The 12,493-nt window shown below is 54.9% G+C and overlaps 3 protein-coding genes across 3 annotated transcripts; 2 read left to right on the top strand and 1 right to left on the bottom strand.

Annotated features, from left to right (window-relative positions):
* Positions 1-2,221: 2,221 nt before the first annotated feature.
* On the bottom strand, positions 2,222-3,721 carry ASPACDRAFT_33517 (uncharacterized protein; the record flags this gene model as incomplete). Its single annotated transcript, XM_020199962.1, has 3 exons — positions 2,222-2,320; positions 2,517-3,358; positions 3,616-3,721. Coding segments are annotated over 3 exons (1,047 nt in total), but the record flags the coding sequence as incomplete, so codon positions are not given.
* A 1,743-nt stretch (positions 3,722-5,464) lies between these two features.
* Positions 5,465-6,926, top strand: ASPACDRAFT_124858 (uncharacterized protein). Its single transcript, XM_020196756.1, has 2 exons — positions 5,465-5,976; positions 6,038-6,926. The coding sequence occupies exons 1-2, from the start codon at positions 5,573-5,575 to the stop codon at positions 6,666-6,668; spliced, it is 1,035 nt and encodes a 344-aa protein (XP_020053222.1). The 5' UTR covers positions 5,465-5,572; the 3' UTR covers positions 6,669-6,926.
* Positions 6,927-7,616: 690 nt separating this feature from the next.
* On the top strand, positions 7,617-10,780 carry ASPACDRAFT_1874232 (uncharacterized protein; the record flags this gene model as incomplete). The annotated part of the gene is made up of 9 exons (XM_020198029.1): positions 7,617-7,803; positions 7,867-7,886; positions 7,943-7,979; positions 8,050-8,123; positions 8,193-8,566; positions 8,643-8,735; positions 8,805-8,989; positions 9,349-9,352; positions 9,598-10,780. The coding sequence occupies 9 exons, from the start codon at positions 7,617-7,619 to the stop codon at positions 10,736-10,738; spliced, it is 2,115 nt and encodes a 704-aa protein (XP_020053221.1). The 3' UTR covers positions 10,739-10,780.
* Positions 10,781-12,493: the final 1,713 nt, after the last annotated feature.

Below are 12,493 nucleotides of genomic sequence, written 5' to 3'. Positions count from 1 at the left end.
TATTGATTCTACTGATTCCTCTTTTGGGGGTCCTTTGCCCGGAGATCCACCGAGAGAAAGAACCTTTTGTTCCCGTCGGGATCTAGCGCGCCGTCCTGTCTTAACCTGTCTGCCTAAACACCACCACGTTCGCCAGAGCATACCTCTACACGAGGGAATGATTGCATAGAGGATCAAAAGAATGTAGACAGCTCTTGATTTCATCAAGATGGGCTACATGAAAGTCCAGGCTCCATGTCGAGGCTGTTCCAAGGCCCTGGTCCAGAAGGTGACGCGTCAGACCGTCAAGGGACATCATTACGCACGTATCGTACCTTTCAGGAACCTTGCGGATAAGGCAGTGGGAAAGCTGCGGGCTAGAACTAAAGTACCCGGTGTGCCGTCACTTCAACGGGGCCTCAAGTGGGTCGTCCTTGCCAGCGACGGGGTGTCTGATGGAGTTTTCGATTACGTACTCTTGTGGACTTTCTGGGGGATATAGTGTGCAGCCATCTTATCTCAAGATGATCGGGTGGTGAATTGCAGAAGATACGTTGAGTGCGGTGGCTGTAAGATCATGGTTGCTGGGTGAGGTTGACTGTCGAATATTGGAGCAGCCGGTCGCTATATTAACTCCCCAAGGAATAGCAAGAGACGTAATGGAGAGTGGCTGTCGATGTTGCGAACTCAACGGAAAGTCTGTCGTATGCCTCAAATAGACATTCCATCATTTTTCCGTGTTTTGGGGATGGCTGGAGCGATGGATCTCAGTCCGTCTGGAATTCGACTCGTATGGCTCCATGATATGGAACGTGGCTAGGAGCACTCGTGGAGCGTCATAAATGCCTCACGTGGGGTGGCCGGGGGCTCCCCTACGCTGCGAACACTGCTGGTAGCGCATCAGCAATTCTACTGAATGTGCCTTTTTTTTTACTGTTTGCTCTGCGAGCCAGCTCATTCTAATGAGGAGGGCGGTGTCGTGGCCCTCAACTTGAGTACTTTCGATTTCGACTTTGGACTGTCTTCAAGAATAGAGTCCAAAAACCCACGTTTGCCTCTGTCTGAAACACCGTAGACATAGCCTCAACAGGACGAACCCATTCACCTTCTCCACGGCGGTAGATCATCAAACAAGTTCAACCAGAGTAATCTTTTCATAGTTTCCATGGTTTCTAGATCCGTGTCATATCCACATCAGTCAGCGGCCACCCAAAGCTCTTCTGAATGGCTGCTGGATATGCACCAAACCTAATATGGATTTAGCGTCAGGGTTCTTGCCGCTGACTAATTGACTGCTCCCTTTGCTGCCTTGACACCTGATCTTTCGACGGCTGTTCAACGTCCTGGTCTGTGATCTGGAGCATACGCGTCCTTGTGCTCCTCAATTTTACGTTTGCAATGAAGAAGAAACCTTCTGTTTTGCAAATAGATGAGCAGCGACGCTAGGTGCTCGGGTCTCGAGGTTCCGATCTACCAGTGGCTCATTCCGAACATATCGATCAGGCGACGGGCCTAGGTAGGAAACCACTGCTGTTGTTCTGAGTATCGCAAGGGAGTGTTGGCGAAGTCTTCTCTCTCAGAGCTTCGTTCGCAGTGTTGTACATTACCCTCCACGACACCCAGATTGCAGTTGTAGGGGCCTGCTGCAGGCATTCCTCCACTCGCTTTACTCATGTAACACTGCGATGCTGGTGAAGTGTGACGCCGACTGAGGAGTTGGACACCGCCAGATATCTGCTTATCTTCTTACATATTGAGTGATAGAATGACCAAGCTCTAGTTTCTGTTGATAGAGATCTCACGACCATCTTCCTCAAGCGTCTATCATCAAGCAGTACTCTAAAAACGAACAAGTGCGTCGCACCTCGAGTGCCTCCCCGTGGCTCTCAACGAATTCAACACCAGCTAGGTTATCATCGACTGACAACCCAGTCCCAACTGGTACAAACACTGAACCTCCACGACCCCACGGCTCTCACACCAACCCTTCCACCGAAACCAAAGAAACCCCAGCAAAAAACAACAACATGAACAACCAGAACCCACAAGCCCCCCCTCATCTGAACTAAACGAACTACCTAACAAACCCCAGCCAAAGCCCGCACCTCCCTCTCCCGAAACAACAACCCCGCCCCAGCCTTGGGAACAATCGCCGACCGCCAGTAAAAATACCTCCGCTCGTCTTTGGCCGTCTCCACCATCTTCACCTCATACCGCAGCAGGATCTGCGCGAGCACCAGCTTCAGAAGCACCGACGCATAATACCGTCCGGGACAGGCGCGTTTGCCCAGCCCCCAGATCGGGAAGGTGACGTCTGCGTCTGTGAAATCGGAGGATGTTGCTCGTGACGTCGGGCTGGGGTTCTGGTGGTCTTCTTTGGACTTCTCGGGATCTTTGGGGATGATGAAGCGGTAAGGGTTGAAGGTGTGCGGATCGGCGTAGAGATCTGGGTCGCGGAGGATGGGCTGCAGCGGGATGCAGGCGACGTCGTTCTTCGCTAGGGTGGTTCCGTCGGTCAAGGTGAATGGTTGGAGGACTTTGCGGCGCAGGGAGATGGAATCGGTTGGGTGCAGGCGGGCGGATTCTTTGAGGAAGCTGGTGAGGAGGGGGAGGTGGTTGGGGTTGATTTCTGGTTGTTGGGTGGTGGTGGTGGTTGGTTGGGGCATAGCGGCGCGGACGACCTCGTCGCGTAGCGCAGACGTGAACTCGGGATGCAGGCAGAGGTCGTCTAGGGCATAGAAGAGACACATGGCTGGCTGGTGGACGGAGGCGAACCACACGCCTAGCAGGACCTGGATGATGCGCTGGGCCGGCCATTCGTGTTGCTGGTTCTTGCGCGCGGCCGCGTTGACGAAGAATTGGATGCAGTCTGCATGTTCCGGGGCAGTGGTGGTGGTGGTGCTGCTGTTGTTGTTGCGGATCCGCGCCTCGACGACGGGGGTGAGACGATCCAGCAGGATCTTCACCGCTCGGTGGCGGCGCATTAGATACGGCGCTGCAAAGGGCGCGACCCAGGCAGGGAGCAGGCGCAGCGCTTCGGCAGTTTCCATGAGGTGTTCGGGGTACTCGAGCGCGGCGTCGAGGAAGACCTGGTCGCTTGAGACCTCGGGCCCGAAGAAGACCAGGGCGTTGGCGGCGGTGATCAGGCGCTTGGCCATGGGGAAGATGGGCACTGCGCGCCATTCCCCAGACTGGGGCTTGTGGGCTGTGATCTCTGCGGCGAGCGCTTGGGCTATGCAGTCATGCAACGGCTGGGTTAGGGTTGGCAGGTGGGATCGCAGCTCCGCTTGCAGGGCTCGCTGGTGGACAGTCCCGTTGGCGCTCATGCAGTCGTCGTATTCGAGGCCGTTCATGGTATACTTGGGCTGGAACATCTTTTCTTGTTGAGATAGGAATTAGAAAGAGGAAGCTTGATCAACACAAAAGCAAGGAAGAAAGTCGCACAGCGACGTACGTCTTTCGCCAGAGCATGTAGGGACAGGTACGTGTCTGGCGCCTGCACCAATTGCTTGATGTGCTCCCTGGAGGAGAACTGGATTTGATATCCTTCTGGTGTGCGTACAGCATAGGGACTATCTTTGATCTGTGCATTGCGATCTTAGCATTTCTTGCGTCGTTCTCTCCCAACTCGATTACTTACGTGTGCCTTTTGTACAATTTCCGGCCCCTTCAAAAGGTATTGAAGCTGGTTAACAACCTTGAGGATATAGCTGGAAGGCTCGACAAGGACAACATTATGACGTGTCTAAGGAAAGCTATTAGCGATCTTCCTCTCTCGTCGTCGGCGACCGATGCACAGTACCGATTCTTGGGACTTGGCTCTTAATCTGCGAACACACAGCCAACAGCAGAGCAGGAGAAGCAGCACGCTCCCGAGAGAAGCAACTCTCATATTCGCCAAAATTATCGAGAACAGCATGCCGAATCCGAGACAGTTGTGCACAGCTACAAAACCACGAGGAGGAGAGGCGGCATCACTCCGCGAAAAGGTACTTACGATTACAAAAGAAGCAAGCAACGCCCCCTCCGCTACTACTCACTCACTATCTATCATATGCCTTGAACCGTGGCCTGATAACGACCGTCGATACTGCGGGGTATAGGCCTCTAATCATTTCAGCTTGTAAAAAGTACGCGTAGCGAATGCCACGCTTATGAATGCGAAGCCCTAGATGGTAGGAGCAAAGTGGACAAGCTATCATCCTCCCGTCCGGAATTAATGCCAAGTTTGGCACGGGGCCAGCACGTTCTGCAGGGGTCGGGAAGTCAATGGCTCAATGGCTCTGGTAAGCGCTTAAGGCACCCTACGCTAAAATCCAACGTGCAGAAAATACGAGGCGCAGGATTTACCTTAAGTAAGTGTTGGACTACCCCGCTCGGGGGGTTTTGTTCTCATTCGCGATCGTGGGGAGCTGCACGCACATGGCAGAACATGTTGATTGGTGCCAAGCCATAACACCAGAAACGGCCATTCTCTCGTGATCACTATAATTGGACGGTCCCCTATGGTTTCTCAGCCGCATCACAAGCAGGATTTATGTCAAAGAGATAAGCCTAGTCGCCCTCGCCCGTGGCGGCGGAATAGTCCGCATATATTGGCTGTGTTATGGTGGTGCGCGGCCAGCTCGACGTGGCGAAAGAGAGACGAGACGGTGATACCGGCTGCGCCGTGTGGGTTGACTACCTAGGTATGTACTTTCAAATCCCTATCCTGGTCTGCGCGCCGAGGACGTAAGTCGCAATGTGATAGCGCAGCAGTAGCGTGCATCCTTATCAGGAAAACCGGCTGCTCAATATAAGGGTACCCTTAAGGGAATTGGGAGGGGTAGTAGTATTCTCACCCTCCTACCTTTTACATCTGTCTCAGTACCATCTACATCATGTTGTCTGTACTTACCGATTTTGGGTTTATCCAGGATCAATTGAGCCTGTCCCATCTGGTCGGAGGTGGTGTCGTCCTTCTCGTGATCTGGCGCCTGTGGCGGTTCACCGTTCGTCCGCTGCTCAACCCTGACTCGCCGCGAGAGGTTCCCTATCTGATTCCGAGTGAGTGCTGTACATGACAGAGTGGCTGCTGCCTCGATTGCTGACCAAGGGAAATAGTTGTTGGTACGGTTGGTTCGCTCGGACCCTTTCTTGACGGCGCTAATGATTCGGCGAAAAGGCCATGCAGTCCCCATGCTAAGGAGCCCCCATGCGTTACTATCATCCGCGCTGTGAGTTGTCCATTTCAATCTTGGCATTGTATTTAGCATTACCTAAGTGATTGTCGCATCGTAGCAAGGATTGCAAGGGCAGTGGAGAACCAATTGCCGTCAATGTCTTCGGCCAGAAAATCTACTTCGTCCTGTCTGAACAAGATGCCACCGCCGTGCTTAGGGAACCACCCCAGCTGACACATACGGAGCACTTGAAGAACCTTCTCATGGGCCTTGGCTGTTCGGAATCGGGGATCTCGGAGATGGATCATGATTCCGAACCCAAGGCCCCGCCGTTGGTTCTGGTCGCAGAGGAGCTTATGAGGAAACAGCTCCTTGAAAAGTCTTTAAGCCCGGAAATCCTCGCTCGATCCTTGAAGGTCCTTGAGTCCCATATGCGGTGGGATCGACTCGAAGCGCCAACTCTCCTTCATAGCTCCGAGAATGGGCGGGAGCGGACGGTCTCGCTGTACCAGTGGGCGCAAACGGCTATCATCCACGCCGTCACGACGGCTTACTTTGGAGATGCCATCTGGGAGCTCTCGCCATACATCGTTGAGGACCTTGTGTGTTTGGAGAGCGACCTGTGGATTCTGTTATTCAAACTACCCCGACCATGCGGCAAAGAGGTCCGCGTGGCTAGGGCGAGGGTGCTGCGCTGCTTGGTGGACTACATGCGTCTGCCTCCCTCGAGCCAGCAAGATCAATCCTGGGCCGTCAGAAACTCCATCACGGAGATGCGACGCCGCGGACTGAGCGAGGATGATATGGCGTCGTATCTGCTGATGGTCCTGTGGGGGCAAGTTTCCCTCAAGCATCTTGTTATCCTCTTTCCGCTTACAGAGCTAACCCCTCCTCAGCTCCAACGCCAACGTCTTCAAACTCCCCTTCTGGCTCCTCGCGCACATCTGCACCGACCAGACCCTACTGCAAAGAGTCACCACCGAAGTCACCACCCTCTTCGCGCAGAGCACCGCCGCCAACGAACCGCTGCCCACCCTCGCCCTGCGCCTCGAGCAGAACCCCCTCCTCTCCGCCCTCTACAACGAAACCCAGCGACTGACCATGAACTCCAGCTCCGCGCGCAGCGTCGAGAAGCCTCTCACCATCAACGGCCGGACCTTCCAAGCCGGCGCGCACCTGCTCGTGCCCTACCGCCAGCTCGCCATGTCGCACCCCGTGCTCGGGCGGGACTGGGATCGATTCCTGCCGGAGCGGTTCCTCGACCACCCGGGTCTGGCCCAGAGTAAGAGTTTCCTGCCGTTTGGCGCGGGGAAGCACAAGTGTGTGGGGCGGTATCTGAGCAAGCGACTGTCGCTGACGTTTGTTGCGCTGGTGGTGCATCGCTTCCATGTCGTGGGGGCGCTGGACGGCGTTCCGGCGGTAGGGTTCACCCCGGTCTCGTCGGGGCCCGGCGGGCCTGTGAAAGGCGGGGATGTGCGGGTCGTGGTTTCGCCCAAAGAGGACGGGTTATCGCATGAGGAGAAATGAGGTTGTTTGTTAGCTGGAGATAGATAGCTTACGCTGTGTGATTAGAGGAATTTTCTCTGGTGCTATCTATTTTCGGAGATACTTAGTGCGGTGGGCATTGTCCGAGTGTGTTATGGTATTGCGTGAGTTCACTATCATCCTTCCCGGTCCAGCGGGGAGGAGGAGGTTGGGCCAGAAAAACAGCACAAGGTGGCTGAAGATAAGCGGGGCTCCTAACTGCCGGAGCGACAAGCACCACAGAGAGCGGGACAGAACGGGTAATGTCCCCGCGAGAAGTTCTGTAGGAAGACCGAAGAAAATCAAAACGGCAGCTGAGGCCGAGATTCGCTGACTGGTTCGCTCGTTTGGCGAGGTGCAGGAATGCACCTCATAGTGATTAGAGTAGTATGGATTTGCTGGGTGAGGGATGCCGCACTGAGGGGTTCTTCCTGCAGCCACGCTCTTGGCACGAGAGTCATTCGCTGGCCATGCAGCTGAGCACTGCACTGCAACATGCACTACGACTGCACTACGACTGCACTACGACTGCACTACGACTGCACTACAACTGCACTGTATATTAAGCCTAAGCCTCAAGACTCATCCCAAGCCTTGCAAGCCAGCAAAACAGCCTGAATTAGTCGGCTGGCGAAGTTTTTGGACCCCAACGGTCAGCATCTACCCTCCATCAGGCCTCCCAGATTCTCTGGTGCAGTGTGCAGTATTATCACAAGTTTCGGCCCATGATGGATTCGACAGAGGCTGACTTGCATAACGACCGCACGGTTCGTCGAGCTTGGTGTGCTTTTCGCCCGTGCTGATCTGGCTCGTCCCCCACCCTGCCTCAATCCTTCAGCTGTCACGACGATGTCTGATGAAAGGGAAATGGTCTTTAAAAATCCAAGAACCCTTCCCGCCAGACCGTAAGGTCTGCTGCTCTACTGAGCAACCTGTTCCAGTGTTCTGGCCATGGATTATTACAACACGCCAGCCGTCGCACCGCCAGCCGGGGTGGTCTCCAACTTCGTCAACCCGCCATCCCAGCGGACGACGATCATCGTGCTGCAGTCGATTTTCCTGTTTCTGGCGCTATTGGCGGTGTCCGCCCGCGTCTGGGTGCGGACATGTATTATCAAATTCTGGGGCGCCGAAGACAGTGAGTTGCCCCTCTCCACGCCGTCCAGATATGGGGGTTTGCTAAGAACGACAAAACATGTAGCAACTTGCATCCTTGCGGTAGTAAGTCGATTTGACCGATCTCGCTATCGCCCAGTGCAGGATGCTAAGTCACACAGTGCGGCTCGATCGCGCATATGACGCTCTACACGCAGAGTGAGATTTACCTCTCTCTCTCTCTCTCACATGCCGTAGTAGCCCTAAGCTAAACACCCGCGCACCATAGCCCTACCTTTAGGCATCGGACGACACATGTGGGACGTGCGAGCCATCAACCTCATCGATCCCTCCTCGACCCGTGTACGTCTTGATCACCCCAAGCCCCTCAAAACAGCCCAAAAAATCTAAACCAAAAAAAAAAAACTACAGGTCCTCGACGCAGGCGGCATCACCTTCCCATGGACGGTCTGCTTCGCCAAGATCTCGATTCTACTGCTGTATAAGCGCTTGTTCCCGCTCCACCGCGAGATCGTCGCCGTCTGGATCGGCATTGTCGCCGACGCGGTGCTCTACACGTTTTGTATCGCCATCGCCATCGGCAGCCTGGTGCAGTGCGCGGAGCTGTCGCAGCTGGAGGCCCCTTACTGCAAGTTCACCTCCGGGACGATGATCACGATCCAGTCGGTGATCAACGTGGTGACGGACTTCTACGTGCTGCTGCTGCCCATCCCGCGGCTGCTGAAGCTGCAGGTCAGTCGGCGGCGGCGGATCGGGCTGCTGGTGACGTTCATGAGTGGGCTTGGGTGAGTTAGACCCACAGTTATCTTCTAGTGATGATGTTGATCTTGAGCACTGACTCGATGTTGGATGACCGGACAGAGCCTGCGCGGCTAGCCTGGCGCGGCTGGTGAATTTCCAGCTGAATGATAACTCGGATGTGTTTTGGGTAACGGGGCGGAATGCTGAGTTTACGTACGTGCTCATCCCGTACAATAATCAATATCGACAGAAGGGTAGGGAGCTAATCCCGGTGTCATGCAGAATCGTCGAGATGAACATCGCCATCATCGTCGCCTGCGCCACCTCCTTCCCCATGTGCTTCGCGCGCCTCCGCTCCCTCACCTCCTCCTTCTACAACTCGGCCGTCTCCCTGCTCCAGAGCGGCAGCCGGGAGACGCCCAAGGTCAGCGAGACGGGGGACGCCGGGGTGCGGAGCCACCTCTCGAGTAAACGGCGGCCGGGGACCCAGAATTGGGAGCGGCTGAAGAATGGCAAGGGGGATGGGCGGATGGACTCGCAGGAGCTGGAGTTTTTGACGGACAATTCGGTTTAGCTGGTTGCCATGCGGAGAGGAGGAGAGGAGGGATTTTTTTTTTCATTAACTACTACTTTTAGAACATACTAAGTAGCTACGTAGTCTCTTACGGTCAACCGGGGTCTTGTCTGATAGAGACGATTGATTGGGACAGTAATTAGGGCTGAGTAAGCACAATGCTAACTAGTTAAGTTACCACCGGGACTTAAGTATAGTAAAGTCAAGTAAGACGAGGCAAATGACAAGGGTCGTATCGTAGCCCCCTGATAGGTGTGTCTCATGCAGGGATACAGTATACTACATCCCGCAGGTGGTGTACTTCCACTTATTCTGAATCCAGTTAAGCCGACAGCTGCTTAGCGTACAGCGTTTCTTTGTCAACGTGAACGTGCTCGTGCTCTTCCACAATAAAAACAAGCACTTTTCCCCTTTCCCCTCAGCTCCCTACTCCTAAACTCAAACCTTCTCCCGCTCAACCTCTTCTCCCCTTTTCTCCATTAACCCTAACTCAAATCTAAGAAATATGTCTACCCTCAGCCCCGTTCTGATCACCGGCGGCAACGGCTTCATCGCCTACCACATCATCGCCAAGATCCTCGAGAGTGAACCCGAGTGCACCATCCACTCCATCGATGTGAACACGCAGCGCAACCGCCACGCCGGCGCCAACGTGCACTACCACCACGGCGACATGGCGAGCGCGGCCGACGTGCACCGGATCATGCAGCTGGCCCGCCCCGCGACCATCTTCCACACCGCCTCGCCCGAGTTCTCCGACGAGCCCGAGTCCGCCTACCGGGGCATCATCGTGGACGGCACGCACCACCTCCTCGCCGCCGCATGGGAGGTGGGCACCGTGCGCGCCATCGTCAACACCTCGACGTCGGGCGTCATCAACGACAACCACACCGACCTGGTCGACGCGACCGAAGACCTGCCCGTCCTACGCCCGCCCGTCCAGCAGCGCCTGTACTGCATCGCCAAAGCAGACGCCGAGGACGCGATCCAAGCCGCCAACCGCACCTCCGCTCCCACCTCCGCGACCGGGGCCGATGACCACGGCATCCTGACCTGTGCGATCCGCCCGGCCCTCGCCTTCGGCGAACGCGACCACGGCACCCTCGGCAAGATGTACGCGGTCGCGCGGCAGGGCAAACTGCGGTTCCAGATGGGCGACGGCCGCAACCTGTACGACTTCGTGTACGTGGGCAACCTCGCCGAGGCGCATCTCCTGGCTGCCCGGGGGTTGCTGGCCGCGTGGGGGAAGCCCGCCCCGGCTGAAGGAAAAGTGGACGGGGAGTGTTTCCACATCACCAATGAGGATCCCTGGCTATTCTGGGATTTCCAGCGCGAGGTGTCAAGGTTGGTTGGGAGACCGGTAAAGAAGGAGGATGTGGTCGTTATTCCCAAGTGGGTGGGGTTGACGATTGGGTTTGTGAATGAGTGGGTTGCCTGGGTGGTTTCTGCTGGTACCAAAAAGGCGAATATGACGCGGGAGGGGATACGGTTCAGTACGTTGGTCAGGACGTTGAATGGAGGGAAGGCGAGGAGGGTGTTGGGGTATTCTCCGAGGGTGGGGGTGAGGGAAGGGTTGGAGAGGAGTGTGAGGTGGTTTATGGAGAATGAGGGGGGGGCGGCCGGGGGCGAGAAGGAGGATTAAGGCCCCGGGGGTTTGGGGTGTGGTGGTTTGTTGATCCAATCCAATCCAATCCAATTCAATTCAATTCAAGTTTTATTTACCCAGGGAACCCTCGTGAGAGGACTCAGTACGCCTATTGCGGCATGCTACGAAGGTGCTTCCATCAAGAAGCCAGGAACTTAAGCGGTTCACTGTGTATACACCCGAATGCCCTCAATAACCCACGCATACATCCACGCAACGTATATCCCTCGCAAACATACGAAATAACAGCTTTGCGGCCGTTCGTGGTCCTTTTGTATGTGCTGTATGGCGTGCACCATCTCGTGACTCAGGGGGTTGGCTGTTCTCAGTTTACACAGCGTCTTCGGCGCCAATACCCACTGCCCGTAGGCCTATCGGTTTGTTGCTTGCGGGGTCCTCGACCACACCGACGCGGTTGAATTGGCCTGAGCAAGCTTGTGGTGGCTGTGGGGGTTTGTTGAGGTACCTGTAGTACATGGTGCAGGCTTAACAGATGATGTAGCATGATGTTTGCAGTTCGTGGATTCTACATAGTACTACTATGTCATACTGACAGCGAGCATGACGGTCAGGGTATGTGGCGATGATGAACTTGGTGTGATTGTGTAACTTACATCGCGGATATGTGATACATAAAGTATGTCCCAGTCCAGAGCACTACAGCATCTGACGAACCTGCGTGCTTGGCTATGCCATGAGCCGGATAGGGTATCTGTGCATGCACTTCGGGAAGGATCCACCACTGTGACAGGATTCCCGCTCCACCCCTTGCATGTATGCATGTTACACAGTCAAGAACCCCGTACGTCATGATGGGAAGCATTATTTCTAGGACTGGTAGAGCTTCATGTCATGCATTATCATTCTATACTATATTAGCCCCTAGAGACGCCTTGGGAGTACCCCTAGCAAATATGCATCTCATGTCGGCCCTTCAAGTGATATGTACTAGTACCCTGCAATACTAAACACAACGATCGTCATCCCCTACCACAAAAGCTCAACTCCGTCACAATCAAAATGACCAAAGACTCAACCCAAACTACAAACAGGCACGCATATACTCCTCCCAAGACAGACATCCACTAACCCACCCTCCAGCACCCCGGAATCCCAATTCTGGGCCCTAACCAAGCATCCCAAACAGCTGACACCCGACAATCTCACCGCCGTCTTCGACAAGCTCCAGCCCATCGCCCCCGAAAAGCTTATTGGCAGCCGATGGAGAGGCTACATCTTCCACAGCGGCCACCCGGCCGAGAAGCTATTGACGGACGACCTCAGATTCGCGGGGAAGGATTTTGTCTCCTTGAATGAGGTGAGTCTCATGGTGTTAGACGAGGAGGGGAACTGGTCCAAGTCGGAGGAGTGGGGAAATTCGAGGGTATGTATTGTGATTCCTGATCACAGGCGCGAGTGACTGTAGTTTCTTTCAGACGAGGGAAGCTGATGTCGAGGATAGCTGCGCGAAGTCAAGTTCCGAGAGGTGATTTCGGCCGCCTTGATCCGTGATACCAAGCCTTGCATCGATCATTGGAGGGGTGTGTCGGATGATGTGGTGATGCTGGCGTTGGAAGACGATGGGAGCTTGACGCAGGGGGCGGGACCGTTGTTTGGGTATATGATTAGGGTTGTGTTGGAGTAGGGAGATTTGCTGTTGCTGTGGGAGTTGGTATCTTCTGGTTGCGACTTTCTCGATGTTAGAGCTGATTTGTTAATGCTGGGATCAGGCAGGTCCATGTTGGGGTTGCA

The sequence above is a fragment of the Aspergillus aculeatus genome (genome assembly GCF_001890905.1).
Source record: "Aspergillus aculeatus ATCC 16872 unplaced genomic scaffold ASPACscaffold_15, whole genome shotgun sequence".
NCBI lineage: Eukaryota > Fungi > Ascomycota > Eurotiomycetes > Eurotiales > Aspergillaceae > Aspergillus > Aspergillus aculeatus.
This window is presented reverse-complemented; position numbering and strand designations above follow the sequence as displayed.